Source organism: Paroedura picta, chromosome 1 (genome assembly GCF_049243985.1).
Source record: "Paroedura picta isolate Pp20150507F chromosome 1, Ppicta_v3.0, whole genome shotgun sequence".
In the NCBI taxonomy this organism is placed as follows: domain Eukaryota; kingdom Metazoa; phylum Chordata; class Lepidosauria; order Squamata; family Gekkonidae; genus Paroedura; species Paroedura picta.
Window position 1 is genome coordinate 156,041,820 of NC_135369.1, and position 27,090 is coordinate 156,068,909.

The window sequence follows — 27,090 nt, forward strand, 5'->3', positions numbered from 1 at the left end:
TTTCCCACCTGAGGACTGGGATCTGTACATGCCAAAGTGTTATAAAATACATAGCATTTTGACTAATCAAGGAAGAACTATAAAGGCCTTCATAGCTTTCAAAAGTATTTGTATTACTTCATCATGCATGTAAAACACATAATTGTACTCCCTGTATTTCAAAATTGGAGAGGTATAGCTTCACTACAGGCTTTCAAACTATGTGCTGCCATACAATACTTGGTCCTATAAAACCAGTGTGTTTTATTGCATAATTTGCTTGTCTTTTGGTGGGTTTCTTTTTAGCAGTTCCTCTGACTCTTTTTATTGCGGATTTTATTAAATTTATTAACTCTATGCTGTAATTTGGAAATATTTTCCAAATCATGTTAAGGTACATCCCTGCAACTGGTTGGGCTGCAACACTTACCTTTAAACATTTAAACTGCAATTAGCTTTCTTACTAGAACTGCAAGAGCCTCTTGTGGCGCAGAGTGGTAAGGCAGCTGTCTGAAAGCTTTGCCCATGAGGCTGGGAGTTCAATCCCAGCAGCCGGCTCAAGGTTGACTCAGCCTTCCATCCTTCCGAGGTCGGTAAAATGAGTACCCAGCTTGCTTGCTGGGAGGTAAACGGTCATGACTGGGGAAGGCACTGGCAAACCACCCCGTATTGAGTCTGCCATGAAAACGCTAGAGGGCGTCACCCCAAGGGTCAGACATGACTCGGTGCTTGCACAGGGGATACCTTTACCTTTACCTTACTAGAACTGCCCAGTTTGTTATAGAATCATAGAATAATAGAGTTGGAAGGGATCTCATGGGTCATCTAGTCCAACCCCCTGCACTATGCAGGACACTCACATCCCTATCACTCATCTACTGTAACCTGCCACCCCTTTGCCTTCAAAGAATCAGCCTCTCTGTCAAATGGCTATCTAGCCTCTGTTTAAAAATTTCCAAAGATGGAGAACCCACCACCTCCTGAGGAAGCCTGTTCCACTGAGAAACCGCTCTAACTGTTAGGAACTTCTTCCGGATGTTTAGATGGAATTTCTTTTGAATTAATTTCATCCCATTAGTTGTGGTCTGTCCCTCTGGGGCAAGAGAGAACAATTCTGCTCCATCCTCCATATGGCACCCTTTTAAATACTTGAAGATGGTTATCAGATCCCCTCTCAGTCATCTCCTCTCTAGGCTAAACAGACCAAGCTCCCCCAACTTTTCTTCATATGTCTTGGTCTCCAAACCCCTCACCATCTTTGTTGCCCTCCTCTGGACACGTTCCAGTTTGTCAACATCCCTCTTCAACTGGGGTGCCCAAAACTGAACACAGTACTCCAAGTGAGGCCGAAACAGAGTAGAGTAAAGCGCTACCATCACCTTCCGTGATCTGGACATGATACTCCATTTGATAGAGCCCAAAATCCCATTTGCCTTCTTAGCCACTGAGTCACACTGCTGACTCATGTTCAATGTATGGTCTACTATGACTCCTAGATCCTTTTCGGCCATGCTACTTCCAAGACAAGTCTCCCCCATCTTATATTGGTGTATTTGGTTTTTCCTAGCGTTTTCATGGCAGACTCAATACGGGGTGGTTTGCCAGTGTCTTCCCCAGTCATTACCGTTTACCCCCCAGCAAGCTGGGTACTCATTTTACCCACCTCGGAAGGATGGAAGGCTGAGTCAACCTTGAGCCGGCTGCTGGGATCGAACTCCCAGCCTCATGGGCACAGCTTTCAGACTGCATGTTTGCTGCCTTACCAGTCTGCACCACAAGAGGCTTTTGCCTCTAGTAAGGTAGTCTTTGATTTATGCACATGTGTTTGATAAGAAGCTTTTTTTAGTTACTTTCCTAGCCCAGTATAAAAATGATGAAATAGGTTTTTTCTGTGAAGACGATTAACGATTTGTAAGAGCTAATTTATAAGGTTAGGAATTGAATCCGATGATCTTTGGGCTTCGTCTGATCACATGATTTTTTTCATTCTGCGACCCTTAAGGGTGAATTGAAAGATTAAGGAATGGATGGACATAGTTCAGGGCGCATCTTCCATCCAGTTTCTCTCATTCTCTTATTCCACCTAGTAAGCGAGCAGCCCTGTTGAACTTTACAGTGCTAATTAACAATGAGGCACCCAGATGTATCCAGGGTCTCCTCTCGCCCTCCCTGTTTTCAAACTTTAGCTAATTACTGGTATTAGAATCTGCTAATCCTCTGTTGGAGATGATGAAGCATCAAGAGCATGCCTACTAATTACTGCGTCCACGTAGAAGCACCTTTTACACCACTTTTTCCCGATTATATCCTACCAGTGCTGCTGAATACTGAACACATTGTAAACTTGATCTGCATTCTGGTTGTATTCACTGCAGTGTTTAGAATCTAGAGATTACAGTAGGTCAGTAATGTGGTGGCCATGGCTGTATTCTGAACTGCATCCCTCAGGCCACCAACCTAAGGTGTAGGAAGTACAAGATGATACAGAGGAGGTAGATTTCTTTGTCTGTTTTCCTCATTATGCACCTATTAAAATAATGAACAATTATTCAGCTTTCATGTTTTATTCCAAAAATAATAAGAGGAAATTGGCGATAATGTAAGCTACCAGTGAACTTAGTTTTATGTATGTTATATTTTCTACAGTGTAGTGTGCATTTTTAATTTCTTCCATTGTCACGGGAAACTTCAGATTTCTTGCAAATAAACTCACAAATGTATCTTGCCCACACACTTTAGTTAACATCTCACCTACCCACACATCTCTACATTAGTCATTGTGGCTCACTGTTAGCTTGAAAGAATAGAAGAATTATCTTCCCTTCTAATTTGCAAAGTAAAATCTTATCCTGCAACTCTTGATCACATTCTATGTTGTAGGTCCCATGCTGGGCTGCCTGGAAGCTACACTGACTCACCAGAGGGAATCAGTTATATGTATTTAAAAGACTGATGTAACCTTGTTTCTGCAGTGTGCATAGTAGGAGGCTGTGCTGAGATGCAGGGGGAAGGTGGGCATGTTAGAGTACAGGAGATCTCCCTCTTGTCTATACCAGGGGTAGTCAACCTGTGGTCCTCCAGATGTTCATGGACTACAATTCCCATGAGTTCCTGCCAGCAAATGCCAGCAGGGGCTCATGGGAATTGTAGCCCATGAACATCTGGAGGACCACAGGTTGACTACCCCTGGTCTACACCATCAACATGCCAAACCTATATGTGCTTGGAAAGATTGTTTGGTCAATTGCTGCAGGCAACACCTTGTTCCACAGAAGCATTGCTTTAGAATCTCTCTAAGATCTTCCTGTTTTGAATGGTGTTTAGTGATTTCAGTTTCAGCTACAATTGTGATCCAAAATGGAGTTTAAGAGAGTTTCTTTATAGGAAAGCTATTTGGGGACTAGACTATAAGAGAACAGAACAGTTCAGGAAAGTGCTCCATAAAGGAAAGGAGACTGTGGATTATATCACAGCACAGAGCATTTCAGTTTGTTGAACATATTGCCCTGTTATCGCTTCACTGTTTTCTACTATGGTAGTGCCATTTTTCTTTATTATATCCACACTCTTTCCCATGTTTCATATACTATGTTTATTTTTCAGTAAGCCTAATACTTTGTTCATTAAATGTCTTCTTGTATTGATTGTATCCACCTACAGTTTGTTTATTAAATGTCTCTTCATAGGGAATGTTATTAATTTATAGTGTATTATCTGCATTGACTTCTGACCTAGATGGGCCAGGCTAGTCTGACATCATAAACTAAGGAAGGTCAGTCCTGTTTAGTACTTGGGTGGGAGACCACCAAGGAAGTCTAGTGTTGCTGCACAGAGGTGGGCAATGGCAAACTACCTCTCAATGTCTGTAGCCTTGAAACCCCTATGGGGTTGCCCTACGTCAGCTGTTAGTTGATGGCACTTCCCACCACCAATCTGCGTTGATTCTCAGTGAGAAAGACAAATATACATTCTGTCAATAGATGATAAGTAATTTCGAAAAACCTATTTGGTGTTCTTATCGCTGCTTAGTCACAATGGGTTTTCTAAACTTTCTGAAAGGATTCAAGCTGACTACATATACTTTTTTTTTTAAGAGCAAGGATCCATTTCTTCACGATGAAGTTTCATCCTCTGTTTCACAACTTGCAACAAAGGTACGCATTAATTTGTAGTTATTTCACATGCTCTCTCCTTTCTGGATATTTCTAGTATATGGCAGTTTTGTTCATTAAAGGCTGAAAACAACATGCTTTTATTCTCATTGACCCCACTTTTGTCTTGCAGTTGCAACTGCATGATTTTGTGCTTTGTGCTTCATGTATACATGTAACCCTTTGTAATGGGGAAGGTTCAATTCAATAAAAGACAGCACCTTTATGGCTTGACAAAATGAGAAATTACTTCAAAAGAAAAGAAACCATTTCAGGCATTGGATAAATTTAACTATAACAATATTTATCATCAACCCCAGAACTGTAAAACTAGATATATAACAAAATCATAATGGCTATGAGCATAGCAACATTAATGGCAACAAAATCTTCAGTGTCCTTCAAAAAGGGCACTCAGCACAGAACCAAGCCTAACACACTGGAAGGAGAAAGTCCAACTTGAAATTATAGAAGTGCCTGGCTGCTGCTTCTGATCTTCCAATTCAGGAGCTGGCTTGCTGCTGCTGCTGCTGCTGCTGCTGCTGCTGCTGCTGCTGCTCAGGGACTCACTCCCTGGCTTGGCCTGCAAAAGAATGAGCAGTTCCCTCAGTCAAGCTCTGGGCCTTCTCTCTGCTGCTGCAGGGCCAGACTGACTCAGAGGGGAAAAGCCTCACTTCCAAACAGAACACAATTGAAAAGAAGAAATTATAAGGTGCAACCTTCCCCCCTGGCCATTATGCCCACCAAGTACCTGCAAAAGAATGAGCAGTTCCCTCAGTCAAGCTCTGGGCCTTCTCTCTGCTGCTGCAGGGCCAGACTGACGGAGGGGTGGGGCTTTTGCACTAATATATGAGCAACTTACTTACTGCTCATGCTCAGTAACCTTTGGCTTCCTAGGCCTAAATCCTAAACTGATGGAATGTATTAAAACAAAAATGACATGGGTTACATACACATAGTATAAAATATATTAAATGTTTGGTAATATTAGCAAACCTAATACAATCCAAACCTACTACCTGATTGGCCCTCACTCAGGAATGGCTTGCCTAGGTAATTCAGTCCCAATTAGGAGTCAGCCCTCAGCCAGGAAGGGCTTAACAAGAAGTCAATTCTCCACCTCCAACATCCTGCTGGTTTCAGAAGTTTTCTGGGTGGAAGAGGAGCCAGCCTCTGAGCATGCCCAGGTGCCCTGATTTCCTAGCCTTTTTCAACTTGGAGGTCATTGGGGGGGGGGAGGTGGGGAAGCCTCTGTGAAGCTTCTGGAGGTGCAGGGCTACAGAAGGCCCAGAAACAGGGCAGCCAGGAAAAGCTTAATCCCTGGGAATGTTTACTCATGAGTGAGAGCCAATCTGTTCAAATCGCACTCTGCCAATGAAGGCCAATCAGTTCAAATTGCATGCAGACAGCCAGGAAAAGCTTCTACCCAGGGAATGTTTATTCATGATTAAGTCATGGACCTTATTCAGGAAAACCTAGTATGGGGTCTGCTCTCTGCCTCCAACTTCCTGCCAGTGTTAGAAGTTTGCTGGGTGGAAGAGGAACTACCCTTTTGGAAGAGGAACTACCCAGTTCTTTAAGCAAATTTTGCTAATTAATTTTTTTTCATTGAAGAAAGAAACTATGACAAGTTTATGAATTATTTGATTTTTATTGTTACTAGCAATTCCTGCCACCCAGCAGTTCTTTTTGTTTCACACCTGGAGCCTGGCATCCCTGCACGTCCATGGGATCCAAGGCCATGGATTTTCTCCAAGGGGAATGACCTGCATTTCCAGAAAATCCCCAGGTCCCAACCTCTCCCATCCTGCAACCTCTTTGCCACAGAGTTCCTCCCTCCCAAGCAAGCCCTTTCATCTTCAGGAGCCCGGAGATGAGTTGTCATTGTAGAGTCCCCTCTCCAAAACATCTGGAGGTTGACAACCCCTGGCTCAGGAATGCTCCTTGAGTTTTGGAGGCAGGGTGGGCAGAGTCCAAGGGTGGACAGGAACTTTTGCCATGTAGCCAGCCTCCAGGAAGGCCACAGTACAGGTGTGCATTCTTGCACCTATTGTATTCCTGGGTACAACGGACTTTGCCTCTAGTTTTTTATAATGGAAATTTATAGAATACTAGGAATTAAGCCCATTTTAATCGTAAATAAAATGGGCGCTAGCGAGCAGTCCGTGGGGAAGGCTTTGCAGGGCGAAGGCTTCCCGGGGATCTGGGCCACGACCAGGGCTGTTCTCCCGGTCGCGTGCTGGGCTGGGGTGGCCGGGAGAAGTGGGGGAGGCGGCCCCGGACGCCGGGGCGTCCTACTGGCGTTTGCTGGAGGGGGCTTGGGGCATGGAGGAGAAGGCGGAGAGCGATCTGTTGATGGCTGGGCGCGGCTGCGGCTTCCCCCGGCTGCAGGAGTGGGCTCGGGGGATGGGCAGGATGGCAAGGACGGGCCAGCGGCGGGGAGAAGGCAGGGACTCACCTCCACAAGCTGGAGCGTGGCTGCCTGAGTGAGCGGCTGGCGGCGGCTTGGCGGCGCCCTTGCAGTGGCGTCCAGCAGCAGGAGGAGGACGTGAGAAGGCAGGCCATGGGCCGTTGGGGCGGCTCGGCGCCAGCATCCTCCTGTCGGCGGCCATGTTGCAGCGCGGGCGGCGGCTGGTGTTGGTCTTCGTCGTGTCAGCAGCCATATTTGGGCGCAGGCGGCGGCAGCAAGCGTGTGTGAGAGGGCAAGGAGGTAAGCGGGCTTCGAAGGTTGGGCCATGGGCGCAGCGGCGGCGGGGAAGCTCAGGGACAGGCGGGGAGGAGGTAAAGCGGGCGTGGGAGGTCCGGGCGTGGGCGCGTCGGCGGCAGGGAAGGTCAGGGACAGGCGGGGAGGCGTTGAGGCGCAAGTTGGGTGGGGTGGGGTTGGGGGGACAGTTAGCGGGCGATGGCGGCGGTTTCAGGACGTCGTGGATCGGGGTGGCGAGCAGGGAGGGGCGGGGTGCGTCTGGGAAGGGTGCGGTCGTTGGCGGGCGGGCAGGCGGAGGAGGAGTGAATGCCGTAGGTGTGGAAGGGCATTCTCTGGGCAGAAGGGAAGCGATTTCCGCCGAGGCCAGGGAAGTGGGGTGAGGCTCCTCCCTGGCGGCCATCCGTGCAGGATGGCGGCTCGGGCGGAGTGGAGTCTGTGGCGCGGTGTCTGGGAGATGGGCCAAGTGTCCCACAGGGAGGCGCGCTTTGCGCGCCTCCCAATTGGACACTTGGCCCTGGAGTGCCACTCGGATGAGCGAATCAGGAGCCGCAAAGCGGCTCCTGATTCGCTCCTCCGAGTTTTTATCCCAGACACAGCCCGCCCTAACTCCTCCCCACTACCCCTTACTCTTTTATTTAGTCCGTGGCGCCCGCGGCGCCACGGGCAGTTTAAAGATAGGTAGGTTAGATTTCTGTTTATAGCTCGACTGCATTTGATTCTGGGAGTTATTTGTTCAGATATGTCAGGTGTGTGTGTGTGTTTTTTTTTCAATAAGAAGTACATGAGACCTGTTGAGATCAGGACTTCAACATGGGAAAAGGTTTTTAGTGTTTAACCTTAGGATATTTTTCTGACCTGAAATGACCTCCAGAGCTGTTATTTGCCCCATGGGAAAAACTTACAGGAAACATTTGTTTTTAATATTTGCCCTAGTAAGCTTTTTTAAGGTGAGAAAAAGGTGAAAAATGGAAGGGTGACGTTCTCCCCCCCATATTAATATGGGGGTTTGTATGCCTATTATTTAAAAGGGGAATCATAGGATCTCTTGACATGGAATTTCTAGCATTATGTATAGTTTGCCTCTAAAGATTTTATGTCTTTGTACTGAGAGAAAAGATCACTGTAGACTGTGACTACATATTACTGTTTTGGAAAGGGAACAATGAAAGAGATAAATCAATATTACTCTATAGAAATACTATGGTAACATTAGACACATAGTTTTTGCTATAGACAGCAGACATACTAATGCAAATATTCAGGGGAGTAAGCCAGTGACATTTAATAATTCACACTATAAAACTGAATTACATTTGCATGTACAAGTCAAAATTGGGATTTCCTCCCTAAAAATAGAAGTTTAACCTTATAGTGCAAATACTGTTTCTTAATAATGTTTCACTTGATACAAACTTTGTAAGATTTGAGGTGGGTAGGAAGCCAAAAGATAACCGGGATAACAGGCAAGTTTGGCCTTGGAGTACAAAATGAAGCAGGGCACAGGCTGGTAGAATTTTGTCAAGAGAATACAATGGTCATAGCAAACACTCTTTTCCAGCAACCCAAGAGACGACTCTACACATGGACATCACCAGACGGTCAACACAGAAATCAGATTGACTATGTGCTCTGCAGCCAAAGATGGAAAAGTTCTATCCAGTCAATAAAAACAAGACCAGGAGCTGATTGTGGTTCAGATCATGAACTTCTTGTTGCAAAATTTAGGCTTAAATTGAAGAAAGTAGGGAAAAGCACTAGGCCACTCAGGTATGAACTAAATCATATCCCTGACGAATACACAGTGGAGGTGACAAATAGATTTAAGGAATTAGATCTGATAGACAGAGTGCCTGAAGAACTATGGACGGAGGTTCGCAACATTGTACAAGAGGTAGCAACTAAAACCATCCCAAAGAAAAAGAAATGCAAGAAATCAAAATGGCTGTCTGAGGAAGCTTTACAAATAGCTAAGGAGAGAAGGGAAGTGAAAGGCAAGGGAGAAAGAGAAAGATACACCCAATTGAATGCAGAATTCCAGAGAAAAGCTAGAAGAGATAAGAATGCCTTCTTAAATGAACAGTGCAAACAAATAGAAGAAAACAATAGAATGGGGAGGACCAGAGATCTTTTCAAGAAAATTGGAGATATGAAGAGAACGTTTCATGCAAAGATTGGTATGATAAGGGGCCAAAATGGTAGGGACCTCACAGAAGCAGAAGAGATCAAACAAAGGTGGCAAAATTATACAGAAGAACTATACAAGAGCGAGCTTAACATCCCTGATGACCACAATGGGGTAGTTACTGACCTGGAGCCAGACATCCTGGAATGTGAAGTCAAATGGGCCTTAGGAAGTCTGAGCAACAATAAAGCTAGTGGTAGTGACAGCATTCCAGTTGAACTATTCAAAATCTTAAAGGACGATGCAGTAAAAGTGCTACACTCAATATGCCAGCAAATTTGGAAAACTCAACAATGGCCACAGGATTGGAAAAGGTCAGTTTACATTCCAATCCCAAAGAAGGGCAATGCCAAAGAATGTTCAAACTACCGCACCATCGCACTAATTTCTCATGCTAGCAAAGTTATGCTCAAAATCCTACAAGCTAGGCTCCAGCAATATGTGGACCGAGAACTTCCAGAAGTACAGTCAGGATTTCGAAGAGGCAGAGGAACTAGAGATCAAATTGCCAACATACGCTGGATCATGGAGAAAGCTAGGGAGTACCAGAAGAACGTCTACTTCTGCTTCATTGACTATGCTAAAGCCTTTGATTGTGTGGAGCACAACAAATTGTGGCAAGTTCTTAAAGAGATGGGAATACCAGAGCATCTTATTTGTCTCTTGAGAAATTTATATGCAGGTCAAGAAGCAACAGTGAGAACTGAACATGGAATCACTGACTGGTTCAAAATTGAGAAAGGAGTTCGGCAAGGCTGTATACTGTCGCCTTGCCTATTTAACTTGTATGCAGAGCACATCATGAGAAATGCGGGATTAGAGGAGTCACAAATTGGGATCAAGATTGCAGGGAGAAATATCAACAACCTCAGATATGCAGATGATACCACTCTAATGGCAGAAAGTGAAGAGGAACTAAAGAGCCTGTTGATGCGGGTGAAGGAGGAGAGTGCCAAAGTTGGCTTGAAACTCAACATCAAGAAAACAAAGATCATGGCATCCGGCCCTCTCAATTCCTGGCAAATAGAAGGGGAAGAAATGGAGATAGTGACAGATTTTATTTTCCTGGGCTCCAAGATCACTGCAGATGGGGACTGCAGCAAAGAAATTAAAAGACGCTTGCTCCTGGGGAGGAAAGCTATGGCAAATCTAGACAGCATCCTAAAAAGCAGAGACATCACCCTGCCAACAAAAGTGCGTTTAGTCAAGGCTATGGTCTTCCCAGTTGCAATGTATGGCTGCGAAAGTTGGACCATAAGGAAGGCCGAGCGTCAAAGAATTGAGGCTTTTGAACTCTGGTGCTGGAGAAGACTCTTGCGAGTCCCTTGGACTGCAAGGCGAACAAACCAGTCAGTCCTAGAGGAGATCAGCCCTGACTGCTCTTTAGAAGGCCAGATCCTGAAGATGAAACTCAAATATTTTGGCCACCTCATGAGAAGGAAGGACTCCCTGGAGAAGAGCCTAATGCTGGGAGAGATCGAGGGCAAAAGAAGAAGGGGACGACAGAGAATGAGGTGGATGGATGGAGTCACTGAAGCAGTAGGTGCAAACTTAAATGGACTCCGGGGAATGGTAGAGGACAGGAAGGCCTGGAGGATCATTGTCCATGGGGTCGCGATGGGTCGGACACGACTTCGCACATAACAACAACAACAAATTACAGTATAGTCTTGCTCCCCATTCACGAACTACCAGGTATCCCGTTTTACAGTCCTGATTATAATATTTGCTACCCCAAAGTGCCAAAATAATTAACACCTGTGACTAGGATTGCATAACATGGTACTTTACTCCATGTCTAATTTTACAAGCAGGACTGCCACTTCCATTTCTTTGCTTATTCTAAGTGCCCCTTTCTAGTGTTTCCTTCTATAGAACACCAAGTGCTCACTTTGAATTTATTTGTTTTATTTATTTTTGTATTTCCATTCTAGGCTGCATCATACACCATTTGCATGTCCACCAACATATCTCTGAGAATTTCTTTCCGTAACAGTTTCCATTGCATCCTCTCCACCACTGCTTTGTACGATTTAAGTAAGGTGCTTTTTAAAGAAGAGGTTCAGGAATTTACCCTGAGAGCCATTTAAATGTCCAGGAATGTCTCCCATTCTTTGCCACTTCCTGTCCCCATTGCACAGATTCTTTTAAAACGGAATGAAACATGTTATTCCCAGGCATTCTTGATGTAATGTATGGCTTCTGCTTTTGTTAAGTGGCATGAATTAGGCTTTTTAGGATGTTTGTATTCATTTGTTATTCTGAAATGCTGCCAATTTTCCCCCGGATAAAGACGAGACGAGGAAAACAATATTTTGCCATTTAATTATTTGGAGAAGTACCTTGATGAGAAAATAAAGTCAAAGTAGGAAAGTGACACTTTTTTCACCACCAAAGCTCCTTTTTCCTTTCTTTGACAGTTGTACAGACGTGTTTTAAGAATGAATCTGACAGGAATATGTGTGTCACTGTGGAAATAGCATTCAGGGGCTAATCCCAGTGACCAAGGATATACCTTCTTCCATAGTGTAGATTTGTAAGATATACAGTCTGCACAAAAGAATATAGGACACAAGGTTATGTAGCATATACATTAATATTAGGTAAAACATGGTGTGTTCTGTAGTCAATATACCTTGTCTGTTGTACTGGAAGGCTTTTCATGACAGTGCTACCTGTGTGGCTAAGAATTAATTCTTTCATAACAAATGTCCTGGAATCTATAGGCAGACTTTAAAGCTGAACATCATATATGTTTGGTACCAAAAAGACTGTATTAAACTTAGAAGCCTTTGTGAAAGAAGAGAGCAGTCAGTCTGGATCTTATGCTGGGCACTTACAGGTATCAGAAACCCAAGGATCTAGAGATTCATCCTTTATTTATTTATTTGTTCCATTTGGGTACATCTTACTGAAGACTGGATCAAAGTGTCATCTGAGGCCTTATGAGCATGGAAAAGCGGGCTGTATTTGGACACATTTCACCCATTGGCTAGCTGATACTTATTTGTCAATGAAACAAGAGGCTGATCTTGGTAACAGACCTCTCCATAATTTCTTACAGGAAGCTAATATGTGCCCCTGGTTTTCTACCATGATCTTTTCTTCCATATGCTTTACAGAATAGCTTTACTGGTCTTTCAACATCAATGTATACTTGCTTCCTTCTTCCTTTGTTCTGCCTCATGTAAGCTTTGATGTTGAAAGAATGTATCACCTTCTTCTGGCCTAGAGAAGATGGGTTCATTGTCTATAAGCTGATGTTCTTCATCCTGTTGCTGTATTTAAATTGCTACTGTCTAAAGCACTGCTGATTTTCTCAGAAACTATCTGGTTTCCAGTGTTGCTCTGTCCCCAGGGAAAGATAATGTACTTATACGGTCAACTTCTGTAGGTGCTGTTATGGTAGGGATTGTTGTATGTAGATTTGCTAAACTGGGGATGAAAGGAATGACATAAGGGGATGGAAATTACTAATAACAAGTAAAAGGAATAATACTATAATAGTCCTGATTTCAGAAGAAAAAAAAAACTTTTGTTGCATCTGGGCATCTGTGAATCCCAAATCCTAAGGAAAGACATTTACATTTAGGAACAGAACATGAACTGTGGACTAAATATATATTCTTAGTAATAGTATTTATTTTTGATATGTTCTTCCAAATTCTATTTTTGAGAACACTCTATAATGTGTATTCTTTTATTCCATTTCTGCTAAGAGGCATATTAAGAAACATTGATCTGACATGAATTAGTCAGTTGGAATACTCTCCTTTTTTAGCAGGAAAAATAATCTGTACATTTCTGTACATCCATAGTGGGTGGCAGGACAAGACCATGGCCAAGAGGTATGAAGTGGTTGAGATGTGGAAGTTGCTTTTTCTACTCAACCAGAGGCAGGATGCTCTCTTAATAGACCATCTGTGTGCGTAATAATATTGGGATGATGGAGCTGATGCCCAATCGAAAACAAACTGAAAAGTAGCCACTGAAATATAACCATTAAAAACAAATATACAATAATTATATGGCTTTAAATGATAAGCAATTTAAAATGCTCACAGTGATTGTAATATCTAAAAACTCTTTTTATTCCATTTGTAAAAATATTAATCTTTTCCCTCACAGTTCCTAATCCTAACTCATGGTAATTCAGCATCAAGGGAAATTTCATTAATAAAACTATTATATTGTCACTGAGCCTATCCTTATTTAAAACAGAAACATTTATTTATTATATTTATATACCGCCCTCCCTGGTGGCTCAGGAAAGCCATATTTCCATGTATATGATCGTATTTATATAAGCATTCTTATTATTATTTATTTAATCTTAATGTATGTAGTTCTAGGATCCTATCATATACTATATTATAAAAGCATACTCAAGTTTCAGTTATGTACATAATGTTAAATTGTGAGGGGGAGTCTACAATAGAGACTGTTGGACTTCTTTTGTTGTTTCCAGTGAATCTGAGCCTGAGCTAGCCAAACATTAAACAACAAGCACCTAGCCAGGCTGCAGTGTGGTGGAAATTGTTCGTTCTGCACCCTTGGATAACCTCAGTATTAATGGTGTTTATGTCTGTAGAGTTTTCCTGAACCTTCATTGGATATTGGCCAGGCTTGGAAGGAAAGTGGTTCTTGTGATTGAAGCTTGTGATTTCTGCTTAGAAGTAGAGGGTATATTTAGTACATGGGCAAGGATTTTGTATAGTAAGGGCAATCCAATTAAACATATTGGGTTCAGCAGAAGAGAAAAGAAGCGTTAATTGCCTCTTTGAGATTATTAGGATTTAAAAGTGCTTAATCTTGGTTGGATCAAGTCCAGTGAGTTTTTATAGCAATATATTGATAGTATCATAATGTTTTATGAATATTTATTAATATGACATAAGATCACCCAGTAACTAACAAAGTACAGTGCATACTATCAGAATGCTTTAAAAGGGTAGAACTGTATAGAAATTTCTAAGGCTCTATTCTGACTGCAAATTTAAGAGAATTGCTAGTATAATCCATGTCAAGTGATTTTGATTTTAGCAGATTAAGCCAGAATTGCTGATTGGTTGGTCATACATCATCCATTACTTGATTCTTTTAGCTGGAGATGCCAAGGATTGGGATTATACGAGTGTATGGTACTAAATTATCTTGTGTCTGTTCATCAGAACACTTGTCACCAGCTCTGGAATGATTTCTTATGATCTTCCTATTGATTTACTTGCATATCTCTGATTATTGTGTGCTATATCATTAGTAAAATGATAATAATGATTTTAATGTATCCTTTGAGTTACTTGGGATCTGCAGTAACACTGACAAACACTGAAAGCAAGGTTGTCTGCCCAATCTGTGATCAGCTGAACTGTAGTAATTGCATTTCAGAACATTCAGTGACACCAGTGGGACTAGACTGGCTTAAATCCAATTTCTGCTACTTAATTGTACTAGGGATTTGGCCTAGGTGAGACTCAACTTTAAATCTTTTCAGGCGAACTATATAAAGATATTGGTTACTAGTATGTGTAATCTTAGTAGGATGTAAGAACATCAGACTAACCATTTCCAACTTTTTAAAACAATTGCAGACCCAGTTTTCCATTATGTATTCAGCCATCCCATAGTATGTAACTGAGACAGCATAAAGGTAAATGTAAAGGTATCCCCTGTGCAAGCACCGGGTCATGTCTGACCCTTGGGGTGACGCCCTCTAGCGTTTTCATGGTGGACTCAATACGGGGTGGTTTGCCAGTGCCTTCCCCAGTCATTACCGTTTACCCCCCCCCCCCCAGGCAAGCTGGGTACTCATTTTACCGACCTCGGAAGGATGGAAGGCTCAGTCAACCTTGAGCCGGCTGCTGGGATTGAACTCTCATGCGCAGAGGTTCAGACTGCATGTCTGCTGCCTTACTAATGATTTCAGCAGACAAGATTATATTTAAACCAAGCCTTATAGTCCTCCCTAAGAGGTGTCAACCTTCCATCTTTCACAGGACATCTGTATGTTTCCCTTCCCCAACCAGAAAGATGGAAACAAGCTTCAATACAATGGTTTTAGAAGGGTTCTTTTCTTTTTACAGTGGATGACTTCCATAAAGGTCAACATTTATTTATATGCTTCACTGGCCCCAATAAGGGTCAAGTGCCTTCATCCCACACCCAGTCACTTTGGGCGGTGCTGGCCATTAAAAAATGCACATTGATGTCCCATGTCCATTCCCTCACAGGCAACTCTAGTTGATTCAGGCAAGGTTTCCATCTCTGAAGTTTGCAAGATAGCAGTGTGATCCTTGATCTCTTCCTCTATGAAGCTTTACTCAATAGACATTAATTCCAGGGATAAAGCAGTTGTGGGGAAACAGTACTACAGAGTTTATTACACTTCTCAGCCCACACACTGTTCCTTAACATCAGCTAAGATTGCTGTTCAGTCATGTGAGACTGCACAGAAGCCTCAGGTCTCCTCTGGGAGCTTGTTCCACCAAGTGAGGGCCAGGACTGAGAATGATCTGGCCTTGGTTGAAACCAGATGTACTAACTTAGGGCCAGGGATTACCAGCTGGCCAGAATTGGCTGAGTGTAACACTCTTTGAGGAGCGTGGACGGAGAGATGGTCCCTCAGGTACACTGAGTGAATAGCCTTAAAGGTAATTACCAGGACCTTAAGCTTGATCCAGAATTCAGCTGGTAACCAGATCTGTGGCTGGAGCACAGGCCGGATGTGGGCCCTCCAAGGTGTTTCCGTGAGGATCCTGGCTGTTGCATTCTGGACCAGTTGCAGTTTCTGGAGCAGGGATAAGGGTAGGCCTACGTAGAGTGAATTGCAGAAATCCAATCTAGAGCTGACCGTTGCATGGATCACTGTGGCTAGGTGTTCCCGGTCTAGGAAGGGCGCTAGTAGTTTGGCTTGGCACAAGTAGAAGGATGCCAGCCACACTTCTCTTGTGATCTGTGCCTCGAGGAAGGCATTCAGGATCAAGCCTACAGTCCTGACCGAGTGGGCTATTGACAGCTGCACCAATCCACCCTGGGCAACCGCACTTCCTCACTGGGGCCCTTCCTGCACAGCCACAGGATCTCTGTCTTTGAAGGATTGTGCTTCAGACAACTCTGCTTGGTCCATATCGTCACTGCTTCGCCAAAGTAGACTGAAGAAAGTGAATGTGCTTGTAGAGAAATAAGTTATACTTGCAAGATATTCCCTATAATAGTTTCAATATAATAAGGGATCTGTGGTAACCCCTCAGTGTTATCGGTTTTACTTGGCTGGAATGCAAGATCATTAAGTATATTGGAAAATAGTCATCTATTTTACATGTGAACATAAATTTATTTTTATAGGTTCAAGGAGCAGGTTTTCGTGGCTGGAAAGAAGTTACCTCTATATTCAATAAGGATGATGAACAGCAGTTGCTAACAGGATGTAAACCTCCAAAATCTAAAGGGTATGTTGTGGTGAGAAATGAGAAATTTAATAAACTGTGCATACGACAAAGGCTAAAGAAAGGTTAGAGCTAGAATCAAAATCGCCACAGGAGAAGAAGAAAATCCATTATAATTCCAAACAATGAAACAGTGCTTGCATTTTTTAATATTTCAACTTTTATTCTGCCCTTTCTCAAAAGTGTATTTTATTGTTCAGATTTACAGGTTCTGACTGAAGTAAAGTAGGGTAGGATTTTAAAAAGTCATCAGACAGAGATCTCTAGCCAGCAGAGTACCTTATAGTACCTTTCTGATTGAAAATAGAGGTTTTGTTTTCATATTTAGATGAGCAAATGTTCATATAATAGTTTCCAGGGAAATGCTTATTTATTAATTTATTACATTTGTATACCGCCCTCCCCTGAGGCTTAGGGCGGTTGTCATCTCCAAACCACTGCAGTTCCCCAAAATAGAATATCTGCACCATTAACTATAAAATTGCTAGCAATGTGCCAGATCTTTGGTATCTAATGCTAATTCATATTATTTTGATTCCTTTTGAATTAGTTCATTCAGTTTGTAACCCATTACATTTTAATAAATTATGATAATGTCAATATTTATGCATTTTATTCTTAAATAAATTTAAAATATTTAGAACAGGCCCTGTCAGCACACAGGCTGTAATTATAATTATTAAAATGACTGTAATTATTGTAATTATTTAAATGATAGAAGTATTACTGAAGAGCAATATCAACCAGAACAAGCCTCAGCATTGTTGGGTTGTCATAGGCCAGTGGCCAGATGGAATGATTCACCCTAATGGATCCATTGTGGATTTTGAAAGCTGTGATAGTGTCCCCAATGAAACCATTTGGTTTGTAGAGGGGTGGGGTAAAATGAAAACAGACATATTAGGACAGCTGACAGCAGAGTCAGACCAGATGTACCCTAGAGCCAATTTGCACAGCTTTCACACACTGGAGTGCCTTGCCCAAAAAGAACATACTTGCCACAGGCTGATCATTATTAAAGTAACTCAGGCCCAGGATGACTTCTTTAAGAAGGGTTTTACAACTCTACCTTCAAGGTAGACAGAACTTTTCCAGTCAGTTTCAATAAGCCACAGCAAGCAGGAATACATTGGTGTGGTTGTTCCTACTCTTCCAAGTGACTGGTCTAACAACCCATGCTGTACTCAGCAAGCTCAACTAATCTCCAATTGTATTCTTAGAATGCTCTGCAGAAACAGTGGTCCCAAAGTATATTGGTGGTCCCAGATATGATTAATTTTATCCTTGAGCTGTGAAACAAATACATCACAGCGAACCTCTAACTTCTGAGTTGACTTCCATGGGACTTGATAAGATGTCCCCTCCACCAACAATTTGGGCTTTGAATCAGAAGAGCCTCTTGTGGCTCAGGGTGGTAAGGCGGCCGATATGCTGTCTGAAGCTCTGACCATGAGGCTGGGAGTTCGATCCCAGCAGCCTGCTAAAGGTTGACTCAGCTTTCCATCCTTCCGAGGTCGGTAAAATGCCCAGCTTGCTGGGGGATAAAACGGTAATGACTGGGGAATGGCAAACCACCCTGTATTGAGTCTGCCAAGAAAACGCTAGAGGGCGTCACCCCAAGGGTCAGACATGACTCGGTGCTGAACCTGTCAGTCTTTGGGGGCCTGCTCTTCATGTACTGCAAGCCCCTGCAGGGAGAGATTTGCTGTGGTCTTTTCATCCAGGAATGTCTTAGTGATGTATGCCAGGGGTTAGTCCCTCCTGAGAATATTTTCCTGACATAATTATCATGATACTGTTGGCTGAGAGAAGAACAACAATGAATGACAGATGTTAGGAATCTCTTGCCTTTACTTGGTTTGTATTTCATTCTTGATTTATCTCCTTGTCACCACCATATCTTCCTACACACAACTTTATGTTGCACTTTGTGTCTATTACATCTGCAAGAGCCAAACTAGACACAATGGTATCCTCATGGTTGCCATGAGAATGGCACCATAATTTTGAAGTAATTTAAAAATGCTTTGAAGGCCAAGGCACTGTTGTCCGTCCTCCCCCTCATGCCCTATCAAGTGGCTGTTTCAGTGTTCAAAAAGATGTGCAGGAGAACAAGAGCACCACGCTATAAGCCTGATCAGGACTGGGCCTTCATGAGATTTTTTAAATCACTTTAAAATGGTGCAGTGTCCTTATGGCAGACACGAGGATGCCCTCTTGTCTCGTATGACCTTGACTCTAAGGCACTTTCCAACAACAAAGTAAACCACTTTGGGAAATATTTGAAGAATCTGCGGGTGGAGCTGGGAGTAGGTGGGATTTGGGGCATGGTTTGGAGTATAATGCTATGAAGTCCACCCTCCAAAGCAGCCATTTTCTCCAGGGGAACTGATGTCTTTAGGTTGGAGATGAGCTATAATTCCAGGGGATCCCCAGGTCCCCCCTGGGTATGGGCATTCCTAACTCAATCCCAGTAGACGAGGATCAGTCTCAGTGGATGCTAAGATTACCCAGGATGGATCTTACCTGTTCTCATTCTATTCTCTCATCCTTGGTGTTAATTCATAACCAAATGCTGAAGCTGTGGTCAACTAAAATATGCACACACCAATACCAGCCCTATCTTCTATCTCCCAGTGATGATTCATAAGAGTGATTTATAGTTGTAGGATGTGAACAGTTATATAAGCACAGTGTCAGATATTAGTCTCTTGACATCCCTGTCTTGAATAAATATTTTTAAACGTTTCTGCTGAAACGAACATTCAGGTAACAGTTTTTAATTTTTTCCCCCTCCAGAACAAGTTTAAAATTGAAAGAGGATGTGAAATCAGAAAAGAAACCTGGATTTTGGGACAACTTGGTGATCAAACAGAGCATCCAGTCAAGGAAACCGGATGAAATGGAAGGATGGGAGCCTCCACAGATTCCTGCCAGTGATCCCTGTCCCCTCAGTGATGCAGGCAATACTTTAAGTGACTATTCCTCTTGGTCAGGCTGGGAAGACGACACCAAAGGCTCCACAAAATATACAAGCCTGGCAAGCTCAGCTAATAGTTCAAAGTGGAGTATCAAATCTGCAGGACGATTGGTCAGCATTAGGCGACAAAGCAAAGGTAATCTGACTGATAACTGGGAAGAACTAGAATGACACACAGAATGTGTAATGTTCCACACATAGACAACAGGCGACATGGTCTGTGTATGTCTTCAAACCAAAATCAGATCTGCTTAATATTGCACCTTTTTACAGAGCTTTTGTTCACCTTACCTTAAATGTCCTGGTACTTCGGTTTTTCCACATTGAACAAAGCACCTGATTTGTGCCTCTATTTCACTCAGTTGTACTGGAGAGTATCTTTGTTTGTTCTTTAACAAAAAAAAATTACTGAATGTATACACCAGTTGAATATTCAGCTGCCTTATGTGAGGACTTTATTAATCTGAAGCTCTGGATTTCCTAATGTCCGGACATCAATGATGTGGACTTTGAATACTGTGCTAATTTGCATCTCTCCACAGCAACATTTCAGCTTCATACGTTATTTTCCTTCGCCTTGAAAAAAGGATTCTCAGAAATGCTGCATTTTCCAAAATACTGAATCATCTATGAAGTGTGAAAGCTGTGTACACTTGCATACTTTTTTTTTTTGGTCTATTACGAAATGTTTTGAAATTAGTGAAACCAGGTGTCCACCTGTTATGTTGACTGATACGTAATACAACTGAAACAGATATGTTGTTATAGATTGTCAACACAGCTGAAGTGGCAATAAAGGTCCTGTTGGTCCATTCACTAGATGTTGTAGAAGCCAACAGAAATAACTTCCGCACGGTTTGCCTTCCCATTACAGCATTGACATAAATAGGCTCAGTTACTTGGATCACATGGGTGCCTCCCTTGCCAGAACTGTTTCTGCACAGGGTCTTTGCATGTGTTAATACTGCACTGTGGATCCTGATCACATGGAAGTGGGTTTTCAGCAGCTGCTGTATTGTTTGGTTTACGGTATGAATCAGACCTGTGCTTCAGAAAATAGTCTATGCAGAAACCTCATTCCTCCGTTTAGAGGCATGTGGCTTGTCAACCTTTGTCCTCATTCGTCATCTGCTTGATTCCAGGCTCTTTCCTAAGATTTGATGATGCTCTCTTAGTGCATTTTCAGGGTTACCAAGGTTAATGTTCAGTCTGTACTGTGCACAAGAGTTGGTTTGTTTTTTGTTGGAATGCAGTCACTGTGGGGGGTTCAGTCTTACTGGTTGCTGCTAACTTTTTATTACTAAAAATGAGCTATGCATTAAAAGTGCATATGGGAGATTAGAAATGTATTGTAAGGTAAGGTTTAATTTTCTTCTAATTGGACAATTTCATATGCACATTTTATTTAAAATTGTCTAGCTCATGATATGTTACTGACATTGTGGTGGGTCTACAATGGTGACAACAATTTGAGACTGTGAGAACTAGCTTGGTGTAGTGGTTAGGAGCATGGTCTTCTAATATGGTGAGCCGGGTTTCATTCCCCGCTCCTTCCCCACATGCAGCCAGCTGGGTGACCTTGGGCTAGACACAGCACTGATAAAACTGCTGTGATCGAGCAGGAATATCAGGGCTCTCTCAGCCTCACCCACCTCACAGGGTGTCTGTTGTGCGGAGAGAAAAGGGAAGGCCATTGGAAGCTGCTTTGAGACTCCCGGTAGAGAAAAGTGGCATATAAGAACCAACTCTTTTTCTTTGGTTAAAGAAAGGATCCCAGTGAAGTGATTTCTTTCTCAGTCAGCTTAAGGAAGGACAATATTGTGGCCATGAATGTTGTTTTTGCATCAGCCACAGGCAACCTATTTGAAGTGTGACTCAAGATGACCTTTGTTGCACAAGAAGTCAAACATTTCATGGACAGATTAACTGAGTATCCCCTACTTTCAGTTCTCATGACTTGGCTGCATGGGCAAATTTCCCACAAGGTTCAGAGAGCGAACTGGCTAGGATGCTTTTGCCACACTGTGTTCTTTCTCTTCTGAAAGGGATCCCAACACGGACGCCATTGCATATCAGAAAACTGGGAGGAAGCAGCCAGTTGCCAGAGTAATAGCGGGAGGATGGGGAACAGGAGCTGCTTACTCAAATGGCTCTTACCTTTGCTGATTCGAAACATGGGGGAAATACTAAAAGTGCCTTGTTCTAGACCAAGAGTAGTCAAACTGCGGCCCTCCCGTTGACCATGGACTACAAATCCCATGAGCCCCTCCCATGGGAATTATAGTCCATGGGCATCTGGAGGACCACAGGTTGACTACCCCTGCTGTAAATGATCACAGTCAGACTTTACAAGTACTTTCTTACTATTTCTTATATCGTCTTGTCGGCCTCCTGTCTTAAAATGAATGTTTAATTAAAGAAGTTAAAAAACATGTGTGTCCTCCCAAGAGATACAGAGCTGGAGTCTTTACTTGACACTGAGGCTGAGTTTATGCACTAGTGATGATTGAAGTCTCATTCAGCAACATTGACGGACACACAAATTAATGAAGATCTGTTTCCAAAAGATTTTTTTTTTACATGAACTATTTTGTAACTATGCGGAGCGTTTCCATTTTGTAGATATTTTGACAGTCTAATAGCTCGATTCATGGGAAGACTTTACCACACTAATGCAAGTAAGAGAAGGGGATTACTACATCCCTAAGATATATTCCTGTCTCCTGCCCTCAATAGACAGACACGGACATAGTTATCTGCAAGCTCGGATAGGCTTTTGCAACAATGTAAATACCCTCCCATGCCTTGGGATTTGGCACGATCTTTCTTCCTGACTCTTCCGTCAAATATCTTCCATTTTAAGATATACCAATGTTAAAACCCTTTTGCTGACCACTGGATTCTGGTGCCAGTCTAGCAACTCCAGAGAATACTTGTGCAACAGTGAGCTCTGTCCCTTTTTGTGCCTAAATAGAACACAGCTTGGACTTGGAGTTTTGTTCCATTTCCCCTCACTTATTGTTTCTTCAGAGACCTGTAGTTAAAACCAGTGACATCTTATTACTTTGAAGGACAGATCAAATACAAAACAATCTTGCTTGGTGTGGCAAAGCTTGGTCATTTGCTGAGTTGATGGGCTTTTTGAAATAACATGAACATTAGGTAACATTCATAACTGCACCTGTAATTAAAGCATACATTTACATTAGGCAATTAAAAATGAATTGAATATGCTATCCATTCAAAGTTAAGTTAAGTATATTTAAGTTTCATGGTGTTCAGTAGGAGAGTTAAATATCCACATTGTGTTCTCTCAGAGATATGACCCAAGCTCGTGTGTCGATTTTGCTGCTGGTAGTGTTGTGGATGTAGCAGCAGAAAATAGCCATTTTCCTTGTGCAAAGATTCTTCAGCTTTACATTATATAGAAGGCCTTCCTACAAGAGGAGCAATAGTGTTGGCATGGAGCCCTTACAGAAGGCTTTTATGCACCGGTGTTTTCCTTTGGTTTCACCATGCATTCCCATGGGGGGATTTTTGTTGTTGTTGTTCTGCTTTTCACCCTTCTTTCCCTGCACATGTGTATTTGGGTTTATTTTTATCTCTGTATTAATTTTCCTCTCTTCAGCGGCCAGTTTGCTTTCTCTTTGCTGCTTCTCTGGGGTTTTTTTGAGACTGCTGATGCAGTGGTTTTCCCTCTTGCTTCACTCCCAAGGTGAAGGCAATTCAAAAGCATAATGATTCCATTGGATTTCACCCCTCCTCCCTTTTCTCAACCCCTCGGAAGCTGTTTCTCCACCACCCATGTGCAGTGTGGTAGGTCCAACACTGCCTCTCCGACCCGCAGACAGGCTTGCTGAGCAAACAAGCTGTCTCTCCATCCCCCCACCCCTACTTTCTGGTGCTTTCGAGTACTGCAGTAAAAACTCAGATAGTTCTCTTTGGGGTGGGGATAGGATCCAGTTCAGGAAGGAGTGAGGGAGCTTTTGTGGAAGCGGCTTCCCATGTCTTCCCCTACACCTTGCTTTGGGGCTCTCTGGTGGGTAGGCTTTTTGAGAGGGTCTAGGAGGATTGCTGTAGTAATCATGGGGTTCACAGCTTTCCTTTGATCCTTAGCTTGAGGGGTTATGATGGCTGCCTGAGATGGGTTTGAACCAGAAGTCACGAGTTTCTGCTGTTCAAAGGCAAACTTTTCTTTAAAGGCAGACTTATGGAGAAGGAAGTGAGTGAGTGAAAGAGGTACAGTGAAACATTTTAGTAATGGGTTCTCCTGTGTTTTGGTGATGGGCTGGGGGTTTTCCATGTGGGCTTAGCTGCGTTTGGCTCCTTGGCTCCCTCCTGCACTATTTTTTTGGAGGGGGTTCATTATAATTCAATAGACTTAACACGTGCTTGTGTTAAAAAATTAAAATGCCTAGCAGTACAGGAGGCTACTAAATGTTCAGCAAAGTTGGCTACCTGACAATAAATGCAGCTGGAAGAATCTCTCCTTGCAATTTCGGAAAACATGCCCTGTGCAAAACTGACCAATAAGGAGAAACCAACCATGTGACCATGTGACCAACCATGTGACAATGAAAAAAATTCAGTGCAGTGACACTATCACTTTTTTCTCATTTGGGTGCAGAACACATACTCCGTGATTCTCAAGAGAAAATCGGATTTAAAAAGCAGGTGCAGAATGCAGGCACAGGATTCAGATTAAAGGAATACTGATTCAAATTCAGTGATAATCGGCAGTAAATTGTGAGTGCAGAAAGGGCCAGAGGAGGAAAGCTAATGAGTTATAAGAGGAACAGGGTCAGGAGCTTGTTGAAACTCATTTATGCTAAGAAAGGTAAAATATACTTGTTGCACATTTTACTGCTGAGTGTTGTGTTCCAGCTTGACGATGTAATTATTATGCACAACTTAATTCAATGTAAAATGAATGTTCACATGCTCATGTTATATTTGATTGTCCAATGAAGGATAGTGAGCAAGCTGAATTTGATTACAAGAAAAGGAGAAAACCTATATCTGAATCTTGCGCATTAGCTTAATCTGCAGTAGTAGGGAAATGATTTGCACTGCTGAATAACCCCCTCATGCATAAGAAGCAGAGCTGATTGCACAGAAAGCAACTATTTCTTGCTTTATTGTCAGCCCCATGGCAGGGAAACCTTTGCTTGTGGACTCCAAGAGCCCTGTGGACCTAGCCCCAGCCTTTCTGCTGTCATGACACAGTTTGTAGTGCTTCTGAACAGGACCTCTGCCCCCCTTGCACCAAAACGTCTTAATTTGGATCCAGTGTACTCTCAGAGGTGGACCTACAGGATCAGAGCTCAAGTAGGAATTTGAGATGTACAGAGAAAGATCTGGTGGGATTTTGCTTTCGTATTTTAAACCTTGGAAGACTTGTTTTGCAAGATGGAATACAATGCAACCAAATGCAAACATCAGCGCACAGCGCTGATTTCCTTGACAGCAATTTAAGCATGGGATGGACTCTCCCAATGAAATTAAAAGAATTTAGATGTCCTTAACTTTTGACTAGAACAGGCCATGTTTTTCCTAAAGCATAATTGTTTATTTTAAAGGCAGTAATTATTTTTGAAATAATTTATTGTTCTTGGGTAGAATAATTTGTTTGAAAAGAGAGTTTCTTCTTTTGTGGTGTTTTATTTGTTGGTAATTTTTTAAAATCTGTCTACTTGTTTAAAATATCACTACCTAGACATATGTTGGACTTCCCAAGAATGGTGTATGCATTTTCTTGTTTACTTTGTAATTATTTGATTTTCGTGTCCACTGGTTTTAAAGTAGATCCTAAGATTGCACCTACGTGATAATTCCAATGTTTTTTCTCTGCACATATGCACAATTTTTGGCTTGAACTCAGTGACAGAGAAATGCTTTAAGTGACTATAACTAGTCGCAATACTCACTTGGCTCCTCTTCTCTGGTATTTTATTAGCATCACTTCAGAAATATAGTATTTTCACAATGAAATAAAAATTATTAATTGAAACCAAAGAGCTGAATTTGTTATCTTTGTGTTCTCTAATGTTTGTATGTATAATGGGCTGTGCATGTAGTTGGGCCTCCATCCTGTGCTACGTGTGCTTGATAGATAAACCGGCCCTGGGAATATCACCTTTGTGGGTGGAGGTCATTTTTACCCTCTCGTTGCACCTCCCTGCTGCCCACCATGAAGGTCATCCTCACCACCAGGAAGAGAATCTCCAGGGGCTGACTGGGATCCACTCTGGGAGCTTCGATCAGCTCACTCTGTTTTGGAGGCACCCCATGAAAAAGAATGGATAGACTAACACTCCCAAGTCTCCAAGACACAAACCCATCTTAAGGAAAAGTTACTCAAGCTACTACATGTTCTAAGCACCAGGGGATGGGGTGGGGGAAATGAGCACGTGGAAGCTTGACTTGTCAGCAGGGTATGTTTAATTTTCTTCTAGCCAGTTCCTCTCAGCTGATGATCTGGACAGCATTCTGGCAGCAATATTTGCGGGTAACTTCCAAGCTAAAACCACAGTAAAATGCACCTGTGTGATGCAGTCACATGACAAAGCTCCGCATGGGACCATGTGTCCTCAGGAACAGTTCACAAAGGGCGAACAATAATTGAAAGGTACCCTGTAAGTAGATGCCAGTGAAATAGTGCTGAGTAACTTCTCCCTGCGTCCCATTTGAAATGAGTAATAATGAAGATTGTTTGAAAATGGCCAGCTACCTCTGGCTTCACATGTTTTTCCAGGGTTGATCAAAGACCTCTCCATTCCCTTTCCCCCCCCTGCTGTGCATTCTGTTGAAAGGGTAAACAGACTCATGACAATAGTTTGGCAGCAAAGCATACTGCGACAGCAAATAAAAGGAAAACAAATCAGGGCTCCAGTTCCTATTCGGATGTAAAGCTATTGTTTGATACGATCTACAAATTTACGTCTGCCAGAGTGAATTATAAACGTACATTGCAAATTTTAACACCACAGTAATTAACATTCTTCAGCTATTTTCAGAAAAATTTAGTCCGGTTAATCTTTGCAAGAAATCAGCAACGATGAAAAAAAATGACACAATTCCAAGCAAAAGCAAAAACTATTAAACGTCAGCAGTGCCAAATGTGAATATCATCCCACATTCTTTGCATCTAGAGCTGAACTGGATCTAGGCCAGAGACAGCCCTAGGAGATGTATACCAACTTCCATTTTTCAAAAGTGCTTGGCTTGTATGACACCTAAAAATAGTGTTGACTGAAGAATTCTTGATTTTCTTGTCTCTCCTATTCAAGTTATAGTCCCAAACGTTTCTGAAAGTGTTGCTTCTTGAGGATGGGGCAGGAGCATGGAATGGGGAAAAATAGCACCCCCTTCTGTAGAAAAGAGATAAAGGCATTGCTTGGCTCTGCCAGTCCAATAAGAATTTTAGTTCAGCATTCCATCCTCAGCCTTAACCAAATAGATCCCCAAAAGAAATGTAACCCACATATGTGAGGGCATGCTTGTCCATACTTCTCCCCTTCAAAAGCTGGTCTTTAAGGGCCTTTTGCCAGAAGGAAAATAACAGCCGGGGGGAAAAAAACAGGTATAAGAGGCTTTCAGTATCCCTCTTTTGTGATTAACACCTGTACTTAACCCTACCCAGCTTGGTG

At 42.5% G+C, this 27,090-nt stretch overlaps 1 protein-coding gene across 3 annotated transcripts in view; it reads left to right on the top strand.

Annotated features, from left to right (window-relative positions):
• TDRP (testis development related protein) overlaps nucleotides 1-25,456 on the top strand; it is a 46,656-nt gene extending 21,200 nt beyond the window's left edge. For 2 of the 3 annotated variants that reach the window (XM_077309526.1, XM_077309537.1), the window contains exons 3-5: nucleotides 4,074-4,133; nucleotides 16,361-16,464; nucleotides 19,261-25,456. In XM_077309526.1, coding sequence (XP_077165641.1) covers nucleotides 4,074-4,133; nucleotides 16,361-16,464; nucleotides 19,261-19,612 — 516 coding nt within the window. In that variant the 3' untranslated portion in view covers nucleotides 19,613-25,456. The remainder of the gene's footprint in view (nucleotides 1-4,073; nucleotides 4,134-16,360; nucleotides 16,465-19,260) is intronic. The other variant, XM_077309545.1, reaches the window with a different exon arrangement.
• The last annotated feature ends 1,634 nt before the right edge of the window (nucleotides 25,457-27,090 follow it).